This window comes from Scleropages formosus, chromosome 16, assembly GCF_900964775.1.
Source record: "Scleropages formosus chromosome 16, fSclFor1.1, whole genome shotgun sequence".
Lineage (NCBI taxonomy): Eukaryota > Metazoa > Chordata > Actinopteri > Osteoglossiformes > Osteoglossidae > Scleropages > Scleropages formosus.
In genome coordinates, this window is record NC_041821.1 from 15,864,661 (window position 1) to 15,881,206 (window position 16,546).

Here is a 16,546-nt window from a genome sequence, read left to right on the forward strand (position 1 = left end):
TGTGCAACTTGCAGACATTCAAGTTTTAGAATGAGTTTTTTTCTTACTTTTTGTTTATCGTTTAATTGCTCACACACTTTAGAAGCTTTTACCTTAAAATCATTGATTAAGGTACACTGTATATGTAATAATAATTGTTCTGCCTCTCACCCCCTACAAAGGGAGTTCACAAAGGAGCGAGAGAAGGCAAGGTCACGAGGCGAGTTTCAGAAGCTGCGGGAACGGCAACAGTTAGATGAAGACCTCAAAGGTTACATGGAATGGATCACCCAGGCTGAAGTCATGGACAATGACCAGGAGGGACAAGGTTGCTCTGTGCTTCTTCTGCCAACTGCATGTAACACTTACTATATTGTCACCACCACTAAGTCAGATCTTTAGCCCTATGACATCAGAAGATCTTATACGTAGCACAGTAGATAAGTTAGCATAATGTGGCAGTTTACATCTATGCAGTTAGACTTATGTTGTACTCTTAAGTGTAAATGTGTTAGGAGTTATGGCGTAAGCAGCTATGAAGGGTGTCCATGCATCCTAGGACAAATGTAAACAGTCACACATCTTTATATTAATCATGTTAATTTTTGCATGTCTCAGCGATGTACTCCTGTGAAAACTTGGTGGGTGGGCATGATCCAAAAATAAATCCAAACTGAAATGATCATTCTGCCCACACCTCATCAGTTCCTTATGCTCGTCCCACACTTCACTCATTCTAACCAACCCACAGTTTCTCAAGCTAACCACAAGTTCAGCTGTTACTACACCCCAGAGATCATATGCCCAATGTGATGTTCCACTAACACTAACTCACTTTAAACGCTCTGCAGGACTCCTGCCTCTGGAGGAAGGTGGTTCAGACACCGAGAGCCTGTACAATATTGAGGGCATGAACCGCATCATCTACTACTTGTGAGTATAGAGGTTGATTCTTTGCCATTCAGATTCAGCCAGGTGCTTTAAAGGACATGACATAACTTGTAATATGCCTCCTTTCTCTCTTTCCAGTCGACGCTGGCGGCGATGGAACCGCTTCTTTCGGAGGAAATGCCGTGTCTGGGTGAAGTCCCAACTCTTCTACTGGCTGGTGATCCTACTGGTGTTCCTTAATACACTAGCTATTGCAACAGAGCACCATCAGCAACCTGAAGCACTCACTAACCTGCAAGGTTTGTTCTGGCCACACAGATGTTTTTATCTCAATATACACCAAGGGAGATGAAAAGCTTCTGCTTGTCCAGGGAATGAAGCTGTTAGTACCTAATCTGCAAAAAAAAATTATTTCCGCCTAACGTTCTTCAACCAGTGGGGGGTTGCGGTGGCGCAGTGGGTTGGACCAGGTCCTGCTTTCCAGTGGGTCTGGGGTTCGAGTCCCACTTGGGGTGCCTTGCGGTGGACTGGCGTCCTGCCCTTGGTGTGTCCCCCTCCCCCTCTGGCCCTACGCCCTGTGTTGCCGGGTAGGCTCCGGTTCCCCGCGACCCCGTATGGGACAAGCGGTTCTGAAAATGTGTGTGTGTGTGTTCTTCAACCAGTTATAAAGACTTCTGTCATTAAGAGTTACTGCAGTCATGCTTGCATGAAGTATGATGGGCAAACACTGTCGTGTTATTTATTTACATTTATTCATTTAGCAGATGCTTTCTCCAAAGCAATGTACACCACATATAAAATACCATTTGTGCATTAAATTGGGAGAAAGAGACATAGCTGCAGATGTGTAATGCATATGTAATGCATAAATTGTACTTTTGCTGAGATGTACGTCGCTTTAGACAAAAGCTTCTGCTAAATGAATAAATGTAAATGTAAAATGTGTGATTCTTAAGTACAATTTGTTTCCTTCACCATATGCACCGACGTTCATCATGCAAGTAGCTCCATAGGACTACTAGAATATCACTGATTCCTAATCACCTTCCTAGTATTTATTTATTTTTTTGAGATACATATAAACATGATCAGTTACATTTTTTACACATATATTATTGTCACAGCTTGTGGATTGTATTGTATACAAAATTAGTTCTGTTTTGAGCAGTCCCTTATCCTCAAATTGAAATGTTTGTATTCTATTGCTTTTTTTTTTAACTGGCTGCAGACAATGCCAACAAGGTGCTGCTGTCTCTGTTTGCGGCTGAGATGTTCTTGAAGATGTATGCGCTGGGTCTGCCTTCCTACTTCATGTCGTTGTTCAACCGATTTGACTGCTTTGTGGTGACTGTGGGAATTGTGGAGCTGGTGCTAGTGCGGATGGAAGTGTTGTCGGCACTCGGAATTTCAGTCCTACGCTGCATCCGTCTGCTTCGTCTGCTGAAAGTCACAAAGTAAGCAGGATATTGTGACTAAGGTTTTTTTCGCATGTGGGGCATCCTGGAATGTAATGGATAACAGATTATTATAGGCAAGGACAAGTCAGCAGGAAGTGCACAGTGGTGGTCTCCTTGACTTCAGATGCATTGAACGTTGGTCTTATTAACCCTTATTTTGACGGGCTGATGGCTGTCAGCACTTGCGTTTTGCCAGAAATGTAACTGCCATGTAACTGCCATCAACCAAGCCCTGAGCTACAAATATATTATTTTAAATGTAACATGTTAACAGGCAGGAATGCATAGATCTTAAATGTATACATAAATAAATATTCAGGCGACCTTCTGACTCTACCCCCCAGATACTGGACAGGCCTCAGCAACCTGGTGGCTTCCCTGCTCAACTCCGTGCGTTCCATTGCCTCACTCCTACTGCTGCTCTTCCTCTTCATCGTCATCTTCTCCCTGCTAGGCATGCAGGTCTTTGGGGGCAAGTTCAATTTCCCTGACCAGGAGGTGAGGCGTAGTACGTTTGACAACTTCCCTCAGGCACTCATCAGTGTCTTCCAGGTGAGCTACCGCCACTGTACCTCAAAACTGTAGCCCTGTATAGTATTCCCTGAAACACCGAATGTGTTCGTAATAGAAACAGTCTTCTGTACATAGGATCATACCAAGGTTGACTCAACATCAGACATGAAGATAGGCTGTTCCTTCTTCCAGCAATAATCAGCTGATGTGCAGCCAGTTTGACGGATCCAGTCAGAATAAGCAGAAATGCACTGTGATTCAAAACCACCCTATAAGTTTTCTTCCGTCTGTGATCCTGTACTCTAGCAGTTACGTCACTTTGCTTATGACAAAATGGCTGCAGATGTACATCCTAGGTGGTATGCTCCTGTTCGTTCCTTCGTCAAAGTATAGTGAGCTCTCATAACATGAAACCATGACTAGACTGACCACTTGTAACTTATAGACTAAGACAGATGCAGACTGAGAAGTTAACTAAGTATATAAAATCTGTAATTAAATAAATATGAAGGAAAAAAAACAAAATTCCTCTTTGCCTTCCTCTTTCCAGATCCTCACAGGGGAGGACTGGAACTCTGTAATGTACGATGGCATCATGGCTTATGGAGGGCCTGTTTTTCCTGAGATTCTAGTTAGCATCTACTTCATCATCCTCTTTGTGTGTGGAAATTGTATCCCATATGCCTGAGTAGATTTTTAAGTAACATTTCTTAGAGATTAAGTATTAGTGAGACTGCTAGTATTCCTGCTTGAATGTGTGTGTTGGTGTAAGTCTTACAGTGATGATGCGAGAGTGTGTAAGTGTGCCAGAGTGAGTATTGTGGCCAAAGTCCTGCATTCTCCTTGAGCCGTCGCACTCAGACATCCTGCTGAACGTGTTTCTGGCAATTGCTGTGGACAACCTGGCGGAAGCAGAGAGCCTGACATTGGCCCAGAAAGAAAAGGCAGAGGAGAAGAAGCGCAGAAAGCTGCTCAGGTGAGCAGTCCTATTATCCTTCACCTAGCTGGTTTTGTAATCAGAACCACAGGTTATCCACAGAATGTGCTGTGATTAAAAAGTTCAACTTGACACCATCAGAGCGAGCAACCCTGATAAGGTAGAGGAGGAGAAGACACTCATGGCCAAAAAACTGGCAGATCAGAGAGCCAAGATGGAAGGAATCCCTACCACAGCTAAGGTCAGTTATGTACCATCCCCAATGACGATGAGTTGCATGAGTAAATGTAGTACAAAGGCAAAACAAACGTCCTTCTGACACTCCTATTTTCCTCTACATATTTGTTTTGTTACAGCTTAAAGTAGATGAATTTGAGTCAAATGTCAATGAAATAAAGGATCCATTCCCTCCAGCAGATTTCCCTGGTAAAGTACCGTTTATATTGTTTTCTTAGAAAGCTTTAGGAACATAGCATGGTTTCAAAATTAAACTTTTCATTTAGATTCATTCCGCCAAGGGACCATCACCATAATGTTGTGGCAGGTCTTGTTTATCTAAAACAATCTCAGAGCTATATGGTCTTAGAGACTTGCCTTCTTGGTAAGGTCTCCCTTTGCGAACAGGTCTGAGGAGAGAGGTTAGACAGAGAATGAGCCACAAAGATACTTGGAGATACCTGGAGGTGCATGACTGTAAGGAATGGCTTGCTGAATCTGAACCTTTAAACGGCTTTGGTGCCAGCCATGAACTGTCCTTAACAAACACCATGTTTAAACACATGGAGGCCCGTAAGTACACCAGGCTCCAGACCACATTTGACCAGAAAGTTGATGATCAAATCTGTGGTTGTGCCCTCTTACTTGTGGCTGTGTCAGATGCAGGTGTCTGTTCATGGTGGTGAATCCTGGCTCTTTGGAGCCAGACAATGATAAGATGTGGAGACTTGGGTTCAAGAGGTTTATTGTACTTCATAGCAAATGTTATCTTTCCAATTTTGAATCACACAAGTCTTTTAGGCTGCAACCACAGCACACTATTTACATTATTCTGTCTCACAGGCTCCGTGCAGCCTTGGTGAGATTTGTCCTTGCAGACACACACCCAAACCATCAGCAGTTCCTGCCTATTCCCCAAAAAACAACTCATTCACCCCCCCTGCATATTTTCACTCAAGGTTTTGTCACAACTTCCAGTACATTTACCGTAAGTAAAGGATATAAAAAAAGCAAAACTGTGTAACATATTGTACATGTGAAATTGGAAAAGGTGTATATAGAAGTAAGGATCAAAGGAAAATAATATAGGAGGTTTGTGAGATCCAGATTTTTGTGGTTCCCACAGCTGTCAGCTGTTTGGAACATTTGGATGAGGTATATCACTGTACAGGGTGTTGGCCAGGCAGAACCAGGAGACTCAAAAGTTAGGGCTTTATGGAAAGGACTCATGGACAACTTCATGCGAGAGCAATTCAACTCCCACCTTTTGAGGGAACTTCCCTTTGTTCCAAATACGACTGTGGACGTAGAGTCAGAATGTATCATGTTCAAGATTTCTGTCATGGACACAGTTGCTGAAAACTGTTATCTGAAGGCAACTGGTGCATCTAGGACAAGCCTAGAACCTACTTGGTGGACATAATCAGTGAGTAAATCTGTAAAGATGAAGAAGGAGACCTTCTGGATAGTGTTTTTGGGGGCTCTCTTGAATTGGATGAAGGGATCAAGCAAGCCACAAAGGCTGCACTATGGGCAGTGGTTGAAGAGAAAAGTCAGACATGGGAGGAGTTTGGAGACACTATGGAGAAAGACTGTTCAGGTGGTGTAAAAATTGTTCTGGCAAATGATTCAGGTGCCTTAGAAGGGGAAGGCATGACTCTATCCAGGAAGTGCTAAGCAAGGGTGGGGAAGTGTCGACTACCACCGGGGAGATTGTTGAGTGGTGGCAGGAGCACTTGAGGAAATACTCAACCCAGTAGACAAACCCTCCTTCCAACGGGCAGTGTTTTACTTCTCTGGTTTATTAAAAGTGATCACTGTTCCTGAAGTCACTATGCTGGTGTTAGGTTTCTGTGGTGGTAAGGTAGCAGAGGTTGATGAAATTTTGCTGGAGATGTTAAAATAACTGGCAAGTGTTGGGATATTATAGTTCATGTACCTCTTCCGTGTTGCATGGAAGGCAAATACCTCTGCATTTGCAGATTGCTGTGGTGGTCCCTGTATTTAAGAAAAGGAAGGGTGCATTCTCTACTGCAGATAACACTGCTCAGAATATATGGTAAAGCATACACCAGGTTCCTGGAAACTCTGCCAAACAGTTTTGCCTCTGATTCAGGTGGAACAATATGGATTTTCTTCCAGTCATAGGACAGTGGACTGGCTCTATCCCTTGGCACAGTGTGACAGAACACAGGACTATATGCTAATCCAGGTTACATGTGTTTTGTGGACTGTCAATCTGGAGGATCTGGAGTTAGTTGAGTCATGTTACAAGAATGCTCCCTTGTTTTTTCCCACTGGAACTATACTGGGCTTGTCCGATTTGAAGAAAACCTGAGGGCAGACCCAGGACACATTGGAGAGATTTTATATCTTGGTTGGCCTGGAAATGCTTGGGAACCTGACAAGAGGTGTTAGGGACTGATAAAAAGAGGTTTTGGTCTATCTGCTCGGTCTGCTACCACGGTGATCCTCTCCAGGGCAAGTTGAAGGGAACTGACTGACAGAATGACTTTGGTCTAATCAATGCACATATGCAACAAATGGTCTTAGTGTGATGGTTTTAGTGCAAATATATGTTGGTATATGGCAAGCAGAGCATATGTAATCACTGCCTACCTCTGACCCCATTTCTTAGGCGATGATGAGGAGGAGGACCCAGAGATTCCACTTAGCCCCAGGCCTCGACCTATGGCAGATCTACAGCTGAAGGAGAAAGCTGTGCCTATGCCTGAGGCCAGCTCTTTCTTTATTTTTGGACCACAGAACAAGTGGGTTCCTAATATTGCATGGCAGAACATGGTTGTTGCTGTAGATAGCAGTGGATGACCTCTGTCTTGGAAATTAGGAACACCACTCCTAAACTAGCTAAATTCCCCCAATTTTGTTGCTCTTCCAGGTAATGAAAATACTAATACCATACTGAAATAAAGTTTAGTGGTTTCCTTGAAATGTTCTAGCATATTTCTACTAAGTGATATTTGGGTTGCTATACAACTGGTTAATGGTACCACCACCAAGTTGTTGCTTGATAAATACATCATTGTTCCTTCAAGATTTGCTAAATAGTATGATATAAGTGCATTCTATCTGGCAGAACTATCAAACACTCTTACGATTATGTCCAGTCCATATGCTGATTCGCATAGAAATGTTCAGTTTAAGTGATTTGCCACTTGGAATTAAACCAAAACAAGAAGATATAAGTGTTGTTATGCTGTGTCACGCTGGTAACACAAAGATACACAATTTACTAAGGCATCTTTAAAACAAATTAAAACTTTTGTCACTATCACATACTAAAACCAAAAATACTGTGAAAACAATAATGATAATGATAATAATAATAATAAGAAAACCAAGAACAAGAAGGCTTACTGTTGTTAAGCTACAAGTTATCTACTTTCCTTTTTTAGAGATAGTTGCCCTGATATATGATATCTCACCATTGTACACTGGTGGTTTACCTGACATTCTTCTTAAACTGTGGTGTTTATTTCCCCCAAATTACATCTACACTCCACTACAGGAGATAAACAAGTAATAGTAGATTGAAGTATACCTAACTTCTTAAGGGGTATGTTATTCACTATCCATTTAATATCCATTGTTATTACTACGGGGGCGCAGTGGGTTGGACCGGGTCCTGCTCTCTGGTGGGTCTGGGGTTCGAGTCCCGCTTGGGGTGCCTTGCGGCGGACTGGCGTCCCGTCCTAGGTGTATCCCCTCCCCCTCTGACCTTACACCCTGTGTTGCCGGGTAGGCTCCGGTTCCCCGCGACCCTGTATGGGACAAGCGGTTCAGAAAATGTGTGTGTTATTACTACATTCTCCATGTGTGCTTGATTCTCATCTCTGGCTAGAATTAAATTGTAAGATTTTATCACCCAAACTAAATTCCCTTCCCTGCAGGTTCCGGAAACTCTGCCATCGCATAATCAATGCCACCACCTTCACCAATATCATCCTCCTCTTCATCTTGCTCAGCAGTATTTCCCTTGCAGCTGAGGACCCCATTGATCCACTGTCCTTTAGAAACCAGGTATCAACGATGACATGTCCACAAGTCCACGTAGAAAAATGTTCTGTAGATTTTAAGTGAACAATAGTTTCATTAGCAGTTACCGAACTGTAGAAGGCACACTGAGGAGAAATGCATAGACTGGGAAGGTTGAGGTGTTACCATAGTTTTGCCTGCCTATCACAATTTTTAATCCTTTTCAATAAGTTTCTTAAATGGCCATGGCAGTTCTAAGAAGTGGACTACAAAGTTTTTGCGTAATCTTTACAACAATATGTAGACTTTTTTTGAGTTATTCTGAGTGACTCTGTGTATGAATGATGGACCTACCCCATGTTCATTGATCTAGGTCTTGGCCCATGCTGACATTGTCTTCACTTCAGTGTTCACAGCGGAAATCGTACTCAAGGTGAGGTTTATCTGTGCAGGTAATACCTCAGCTCCACTGGTATCTGGTGTCTGGTTTCAGGGTGTGCAATAGCTCTTCTCACCCCCTTTTAGATGACCACCTATGGAGCCATTCTGCATAAAGGATCTTTCTGCAGAAACTCCTTCAATATCCTGGACTTGATTGTTGTAGGCGTGTCTTTGCTGTCCATGGGAATGGAGTGAGTGTTTTAAGACTAGACTCTTAGGCAGAAATCTTCCAAGCTTGCTTACCAAGTTCACTCATTCAATGACACAGTCAAGTGCCAGTGATTGCTGCTTTGTACTCCGTCCACTTTGATCCACAATGGTGATCTATCCCACACAGGTCAAGTGCCATATCTGTGGTGAAGATCCTGAGGGTGCTCAGAGTACTAAGGCCTCTGAGAGCAATCAATCGTGCCAAGGGGCTCAAGGTAGGGATTCTCATTATCAGTATCTTCAGTTGCAGCATAATTTTTTTGACCATTCCGGAACCTCATCAGCTTTTCTGTTTGTGTATCTTTGTGCTGTCGAGCAGCATGTGGTCCAATGTGTATTTGTGGCCATCAAGACCATTGGCAACATCGTCTTGGTCACCATGCTGCTAGACTTCATGTTCGCCTGTATCGGTGTCCAGCTTTTTAAGGTGTGTGTACAACACAGAAACAGTGTTGTTATGGTGACAGTAAATATTCCATATTGTAGAACATGTAATATCCTACATGTCATCTCTAAGCATTGTCTCCACTTCACACAGGGCACATTTTACATGTGCACAGACCCTTCTAAAATGACTGAGCAGGAGTGCAGGTAAGCCAAGCCTTGTGTGTTTGTCCTATTCTAATGATAGCTTATTGTTTTATATCTACTCATTGATTTGTATGTAAAATCTTCTTTTCTTTATACTGATTTTGACATATTCATTTGCATTTAACTTAATGATATTATGCATTTTATATATTTATTCATTTAGATTAAGCATCATTATCATTTATATGCACTGCATTATAATAGTGATTTTTTGCATGGTTTAATTATACATTTGTACCTTATCTTACGAACACATTTGGGACCAGAAGTCTGTGTGAAAATTGGAATTCTTTGTAAATCCACCCACTATGTCACAATCAAAAAATCTAAATAATACTGATTAATCCCTTGATTTATTCAAATGTTAGGTTCTATTAAAAACATTTGAGAAAGCTATAATGAATTAAAAATTCACTGTAAGACTTTATTCTATTTTCAACAACAGCTCAATCAGTGCAGGGTCTCATTGTCAGTCTATCCTGGAAACTGTGAGAAAAGACAAGGTGGACCGGATGCCAGTTCATTTTATCAGCCCTTATTAACATGAAACAACATTAATGTGTAATTTTAAATTTCTGAAAACAAAAAATACATAACATCTACAGTCTCCCATTCAGTGTGTTCTTCTGCTTTATACAAGTGGATCATTATGATGTTGTTTCTTGTGTATCAGGCATCATGCAAGTGTAAACAAAGGAGGTTGCGTTGTCCTGTGGGGAGAATGAGTTAGAAAATTTCACCTTGATAAATGTCAACGCGCGTTTAATGGTAAACTTCAACTAAACTGGCCATGAAGAAAACCAATGTCATAAACATTTGGCAGTATGAGTATGTGGCGTCAGTCCATGTGAAATCACCGAGGGCCTCCCGACTGACCATCTGTCATTTGCTTCGTACTTTCACACAATAATGTTATTATTCCCAGTAAACAGTGTACAAAATTTCAGCCTTACATCTGTTTACTGGGAATATTAACATCATTGTGTGAAAGTACGAAGCAAACGAGAGACGCAGCTGATCAGGCGGGAACATTTCTGAAATCTGGTGATTGAGGTGAATTTACCCTGGCTGTGGTTATTTTCAGTTTCCAATTAGAAAAGCATGATGATAGACAGATCCCCCCCTATTTATTCACTAAGTAGTTTCTGTAATAGTCTCGGATATATCTATAATGAATAAAAAATGTGCTTAGTGAAATTGCTCCTGAACGACTTTCAGGGGTTGCGCGCCCGCCCCCCCCAGCGCCATTTCATTTTATATTCTATCTAGGTGCCTCTTGCCCTCTAATGGCGGAAAGCAGAAATGCGGGTCATTTTCGCCCGACACCTGAGACATTTTAGAAAAGAAAACTGAGGACAAAATGTATTAAAAGTAATGTGGCGCGCAGCGCCGTGTGTTTGGATGGGGCGAAGAAATACGCACAGGCAGCGTTCATCCCGAACGTTTTATTTGAACACTAGGAAGTAAAGCTCTCGGTCCGAGGACCCGGTTTCCTCAAGGACCTGCGCCTCAAACCAGCTTTCCCAGCCTGCTTAGCGGCCCCAGACTCTCTCTCCTTTCTCTCCCTAACAGGCGCAATCACCCCCTTATTCCCCGTACGTCACCCAAATCCATCCAATTACAATAAACAAATTTCCCGCTAAAACACAGTAACGCGGGTCGTTACAATAAGCAAACTGGGGAATGCTCCTCATGTCTCGAAATATCCGCAACTTGGTTGTTCGTAACACAAGGTACAGTTGTACTTTGTTACTACTGTTTGTGCTGTCACTTATGGTGGTGCTCGCGGACCTTCTTCCTTCTCCACACTCACACGGCTCCTCCTGCGTTCGTTGCCCAGGGGGTCCTACATCAAGTACCAAGAGAATGCTCTCCATGAGATGGAGGTCCACAGGCGTGAGTGGATGAACAGCGACTTGAACTTCGACAACGTGCTGAATGGCATGCTGGCACTCTTCACCGTGTCAACGTTTGAGGGCTGGCCGCAGTGAGTGTCGGCCCAGCTCACGTGGATGGTAGTGGATGGTAAAGAAGGGTATTGAAGGGTAGTGGATGGTAATGAATGGTAAAGAAGGGTAATGAAGGGTAGTGGATGGTAATGAATGGTAAAGAAGGGTAATGAAGGGGAGTGGATGGTAATGAATGGTAATGAAGGGTAGTGGATGGTAAAGGAGGGTAGTGGATGGTAATGAATGGTAATGAAGGGTAGTGGATGGTAAAGGAGGGTAGTGGATGGTAATGAATGGTGAAGAAGGGTAATGAAGGGTAGTGGATGGTAATGAATGGTAAAGAAGGGTAATGAAGGGTAGTGGATGGTAATGAATGGTGAAGAAAGGTAGTTGATAGTAATGAATGGTAAAGAAGGGTAGTGGATGGTAATGAATGGTAAAGAAGGGTAAAGAAGGGTAGTGGATGGTAATGAATGGTAAAGAAGGGTAAAGAAGGGTAGTGGATGGTAATGAATGGTAAAGAAGGGTAATGAAGGGTAGTGGATGGTAATGAATGGTAAAGAAGGGTAATGAAGGAGAGTGGATGGTAATGAATGGTAAAGAAGGGTAGTGGATGGTAATGAATGGTAAAGAAGGGTAATGAAGGGTAGTAGATGGTAATGAAGGGTAGTGGATGGTAAAGGAGGGTAGTGGATGGTAATGAATGGTAAAGAAGGGTAAAGAAGGGTAGTGGATGGTAATGAATGGTAATGAATGGTAAAGAAGGGTAGTGGATGGTAATGAATGGTAATGAATGGTAAAGAAGGGTAAAGAAGGGTAGTGGATGGTAATGAATGGTAAAGAAGGGTAATGAAGGGTAGTGGATGGTAATGAATGGTAATGAATGGTAAAGAAGGGTAGTGGATGGTAATGAATGGTAAAGAAGGGTAAAGGAGGGTAGTGGATGGTAAAGGAGGGTAGTGGATGGTAATGAATGGTAAAGAAGGGTAAAGGAGGGTAGTGGATGGTAATGAATGGTGAAGAAGGGTAATGAGGGGTAGTGGATAGTAGTGAAAAGTAGCTCTTCCCCTTTCTGGCCAGCTCTGTGTAGCCATGAAGAGATTCTCCATTGTTTGGCAGTGTTTGTAATGTAAATGTTTGTCTTTTCAGATGCCTTCTTCGGCACTGTAAAATCAAAGGGAAGGCTCAGATTTGCCAAAATATATACTCTAATTATTATTACATATATATATTATATACACAACAATTATAAATAATAATTTTAATAACCACTATATATAATGACCCTGTATGGGACAAGCGGTTCTGAAAATGTGTGTGTGTGTGTGTATTATACATAATATGTAATATTATGTATGATATATAATTAAAAATGTGTGTGTGTGACTTTCTCCAGCTTTTGTGTTCAGGATCAGTTTCTTGTAGGTTCTTAGTCGTAATGGCACAGTTACTTGTCTGCTATTTTAGTTGCGAAAACATTGTGCCATAAAATTTTTCCTTCACTGATGCAACTGCACACAGATGAACTGCAGTGAGTGTTTTCCTTACCCTAGTGACAGTCAGCTTCCATTCCTGAATCTCTGAGGCAAAGATCATGTCAATGTCGATGATAGTTGGAACTGATCTTGTGGAAACTAATAAACTGGGCCAATAGGTTTCATGTTAAAGTGTCGGGAGAGGAACTGTTGTAAATTCAACATTGGGCTCATCTTAAATTTGCCTATTTGAGTAACATATTGTGCATGTGTTGCATGAAAGAATCTTTCAATCAGTGAAATAATAAATCAAGTGTTTCAAATGCTTCTGTTCACTAAAAGAAGTAGGCTTACTTATAATAAAGGGATCAAATAACATTAATAACTCTGATGGTGATGTTGATGGGAAAGCTGAAAAACATTTACGAAAAGCACTCATAAGGTTTGCTTCACATTGTCTGTATAAATAAGACTAGGACAATATTCTGCTTCATTTTAGCTTTGTTTTCGTATTTATTAATCTGTCGTTAAATAGCATTAAGGTAAAGAAAAAATGAAATCTTAGAGAATAATATTCAAGAAAAGTGAATCTTGTAGATCATCCCTGACTCCATCCATGTGTGCTGTGTCTGCGCATGTTTCAGGCTTCTGTACATCGCCATCGACTCCCACACTGAGAACATGGGCCCCATCTATAACAACCGTGTGGAGATCGCCATCTTCTTTATTGTCTACATAATTCTCATTGCCTTCTTCATGATGAACATCTTTGTGGGCTTTGTCATCGTCACCTTCCAGGAGCAGGGTGAACAGGAGTACAAGAACTGTGAGCTGGACAAAAACCAGGTATGGATTATCATCGAGGTTGAGGTGGGCTCCATGCTCCTTTTGTAGTGTGGCACAGATGTTTATAAACAGATTACCATTCAAGCATAGAACAAAGAGTAAATGAGACTGAAATGATTTGTGACTTTATTTTTTTTTTATTTTCTGTTAGCGCCAGTGTGTCCAGTATGCTCTCAAAGCCCGGCCTCTGCGGTGTTACATCCCAAAGAACCCCTACCAGTACCGAGTTTGGTACATCGTGACATCGTGCTATTTTGAGTACCTCATGTTCCTGCTCATCATGCTTAATACCCTCTGTCTGGGTATGCAGGTAAGCCCCAAAGTGCTGATTATTCATGCAGCCTGCAGAGATGGCTAATTCACTGACATTGTGTCCCACCCACAGCACTGTGACCAATCGGATCACATCACCCATCTGTCAGACACACTCAACGTGATCTTCACTGTACTCTTCACCGTGGAAATGATCCTCAAACTACTGGCGTTCAAGGCCAAGGTGAGAGTGAGAGCTGGGCTGTAAAATAGTTTGGGAAGATGTGTATGCTATGCTATGCTATTACCATTGGGCTGGATGGCACGTAATGCATAATGGGCATAATGCGTTACCGGAGATCTGCTCATGAAGTGAATTCTCGTGGGGGAACTTTTCATTGCCATTACCGTTAATTTAAAAAAGAAAAATAAATCTATTACTGAGCCAAAGAATCCTTTCATCCATTTTTAAGGAAAAATGAAAAATTTGTGTTTTATCTTTTAAATACAGGGAAAATCTAATTCAAAATGAAATTTTAGAATATCATAACTGCTCTGAACACCTTCAAATCCAAGCTTGTAATCGATGTTCAAAGCTACTTGTACATTACCTGTTTGTACCAGGACAAGCAGAAAGAAACTGAACTGAAATAACACATTTGTGTGCTTCTTTTTCCTATCGCTGTTACCTCATCATTTATCTTGCTATTATTTTCTCTTCTGGGTTTTTTGTTTTATTCCGCAGCTCTCTATTGTTGTGCTTTTTAAGTCTTGGTGTATATTTTAAATTGCTTTTGACACGTGGCTCTTATATTTTTTTCTTCTCAATTGCTTTTAAAAGCTCTGGATAAAATAAAGATCACTATTATGGTATTGTGATCAGTCTTGCTTGCTTGCAGCCCATCTCTGCTGAGCTAGAAGTAAGAGGACACATCATTTAGTATTTGCACAAAGGGGATAAACTCGCTGTGGTGTGTGTGAGAATGAGAGCTATTTGCGTTAGTGTGAAGGCATCTAATATAATCTTCCACACAGGGTTACTTTGGAGACCCATGGAACGTATTTGATTTTCTCATCGTTGTTGGAAGTGTTGTGGACGTCATCCTCAGTGAGATTGATGTGAGTGTTACGTGCCTGCCAGCTTTGAAATATTACTCTAAAATACCTATCAATCTGTCTTTTACAGATGATAATGTACCACCTTGAGTGCCAGTTCATAACCTGTTTCCCATAAAACTGCCATGCTTAACTCTAACAGCTCACAGGAGAGTACCAGTACCTTCTCTTCCTAAATAAAAACAATAAAGCACAAAACAGATTCTCTTTGCATGCGTTGTACATATTACTGACTAACAGAGGCTGTTGCCTATAGATGTTCCTACATTTGTAACACTGCAGTCCTCAAACTTATCACCTCTTATAGCCTTCCTTTCCCCCCTCCATGCATGCCATCCAGTTCTTTAACTACTTCTCCCTCTTTTCTGCTCTCTCTCTCTGCCACAGGCTGCCCTTGCCTCCAGCGGTGGACTGTATTGTCTCTACGGTTGCGCGGTAAGTACTGCTTCAGTTTCCATAGAACTTGCTGTATAATTTCTTAAGCCAGCAGGTACTCCACACATATAAATGGATGTATTGTCTGTAAGATTTTTTTTTACGTAGTGACAGTCAACGCTTGTATAAAGCTTAATGTACTGTATATACTATTTATGGGAGTATTTAAATAATACCAGTACATATGTTCATAGAAATGTTACAGAAAGGGAAACTGACACTGCACCTGGATGTAAAGCGGCAGCATGATGGACAAAAAGGAAAAGGGCAATTGTAGGAAGTTCTTCAAATAGTAGTGGAGTGTAGTAGTTACAACAGCTGGCTCTGGGTCCAAATGCATCCCCCCCTCTGGCTATAGTACACTTGAGTAAGGTAATTACCCAAAAATAGTTAAATAAATAATAATAAAAAAAAGCTTGCACTATAAATGGGTAAATAACCGTAGACATCTTAATGTTGTAAGTTTCTTTGGAGAAAAGCATCAGCTTAATGAATATATGCAATGTACATAAATGTAAATACATCCAGGAAGAATCCTCTTGGGAAGTGTTTGGTAAAAACAGATCAGCTGGTTTCTTGTTTATTTGAATGAAATCAAATTGCTAGCTGTGTAGTTGGCTGGGAATTTTGGAAAAACATTTGGCCTGTTGAAGTTTTACACGGTGACCAATTTTCATTCTCATTGCCCTCTTCATGATGAACATCTGCTGGTGTGGAGAACTGCTGTTTCAGTCTATCAGAGAGGGTGTGGGGTTTTCTCCTGTCTGCCACACAGTGAAGTTTTCCTTTACTTGTAGTAATTTGTGCGGGAATGTGATACTGAAAAATTTCTGAAAGCATTAACTAATTGTGCTTTTATTTATTTTTAGGAGGTAAATCCAATGCAGGCTATAGCTGTGAGTACCATGATTCTTTATAAACAATTAATTTTACTGTGGTGTATTTTGGCACAATGGGTAATAGTTCAGCTGCAAGAGCACTAGCCATGAAATGTTTTCATAGGCAGAACTGAATTTCTAGTATGTTCCTTTACATGAGTATGACTGAATAGTGGGTTCTGTTCCTGTACAGGACTCAGAAAATGCACGGGTGTCAATCACCTTTTTTCGCCTCTTCCGCGTGATGCGTCTAGTGAAGCTGTTGAATCGGTCAGAGGGTATCCGCAACCTGCTCTGGACCTTTATCAAGTCATTCCAGGTCAGTGGCAATAAATGGAAACGGTTTTCATTGGCAACCCCCTTA

General features: G+C 41.5%; 1 protein-coding gene across 1 annotated transcript in view; it reads left to right on the top strand.

Moving 5' to 3' along the window:
• LOC108933625 (dihydropyridine-sensitive L-type skeletal muscle calcium channel subunit alpha-1-like) overlaps positions 1-16,546 on the top strand; it is a 36,038-nt gene that overhangs the window by 10,040 nt on the left and 9,452 nt on the right. The window contains exons 8-31 of the mRNA XM_018750803.2: positions 162-307; positions 831-912; positions 1,009-1,169; positions 2,099-2,324; positions 2,672-2,879; positions 3,391-3,511; positions 3,702-3,816; positions 3,919-4,018; positions 4,134-4,203; positions 6,632-6,764; positions 7,905-8,034; positions 8,363-8,422; positions 8,515-8,621; positions 8,768-8,855; positions 8,960-9,067; positions 9,179-9,231; positions 11,072-11,218; positions 13,300-13,501; positions 13,653-13,811; positions 13,887-13,997; positions 14,789-14,872; positions 15,257-15,304; positions 16,174-16,200; positions 16,376-16,501. Of these exons, the coding sequence (XP_018606319.2) occupies positions 162-307; positions 831-912; positions 1,009-1,169; positions 2,099-2,324; positions 2,672-2,879; positions 3,391-3,511; positions 3,702-3,816; positions 3,919-4,018; positions 4,134-4,203; positions 6,632-6,764; positions 7,905-8,034; positions 8,363-8,422; positions 8,515-8,621; positions 8,768-8,855; positions 8,960-9,067; positions 9,179-9,231; positions 11,072-11,218; positions 13,300-13,501; positions 13,653-13,811; positions 13,887-13,997; positions 14,789-14,872; positions 15,257-15,304; positions 16,174-16,200; positions 16,376-16,501 (2,812 nt within the window). The remainder of the gene's footprint in view (positions 1-161; positions 308-830; positions 913-1,008; positions 1,170-2,098; positions 2,325-2,671; positions 2,880-3,390; positions 3,512-3,701; positions 3,817-3,918; positions 4,019-4,133; positions 4,204-6,631; positions 6,765-7,904; positions 8,035-8,362; positions 8,423-8,514; positions 8,622-8,767; positions 8,856-8,959; positions 9,068-9,178; positions 9,232-11,071; positions 11,219-13,299; positions 13,502-13,652; positions 13,812-13,886; positions 13,998-14,788; positions 14,873-15,256; positions 15,305-16,173; positions 16,201-16,375; positions 16,502-16,546) is intronic.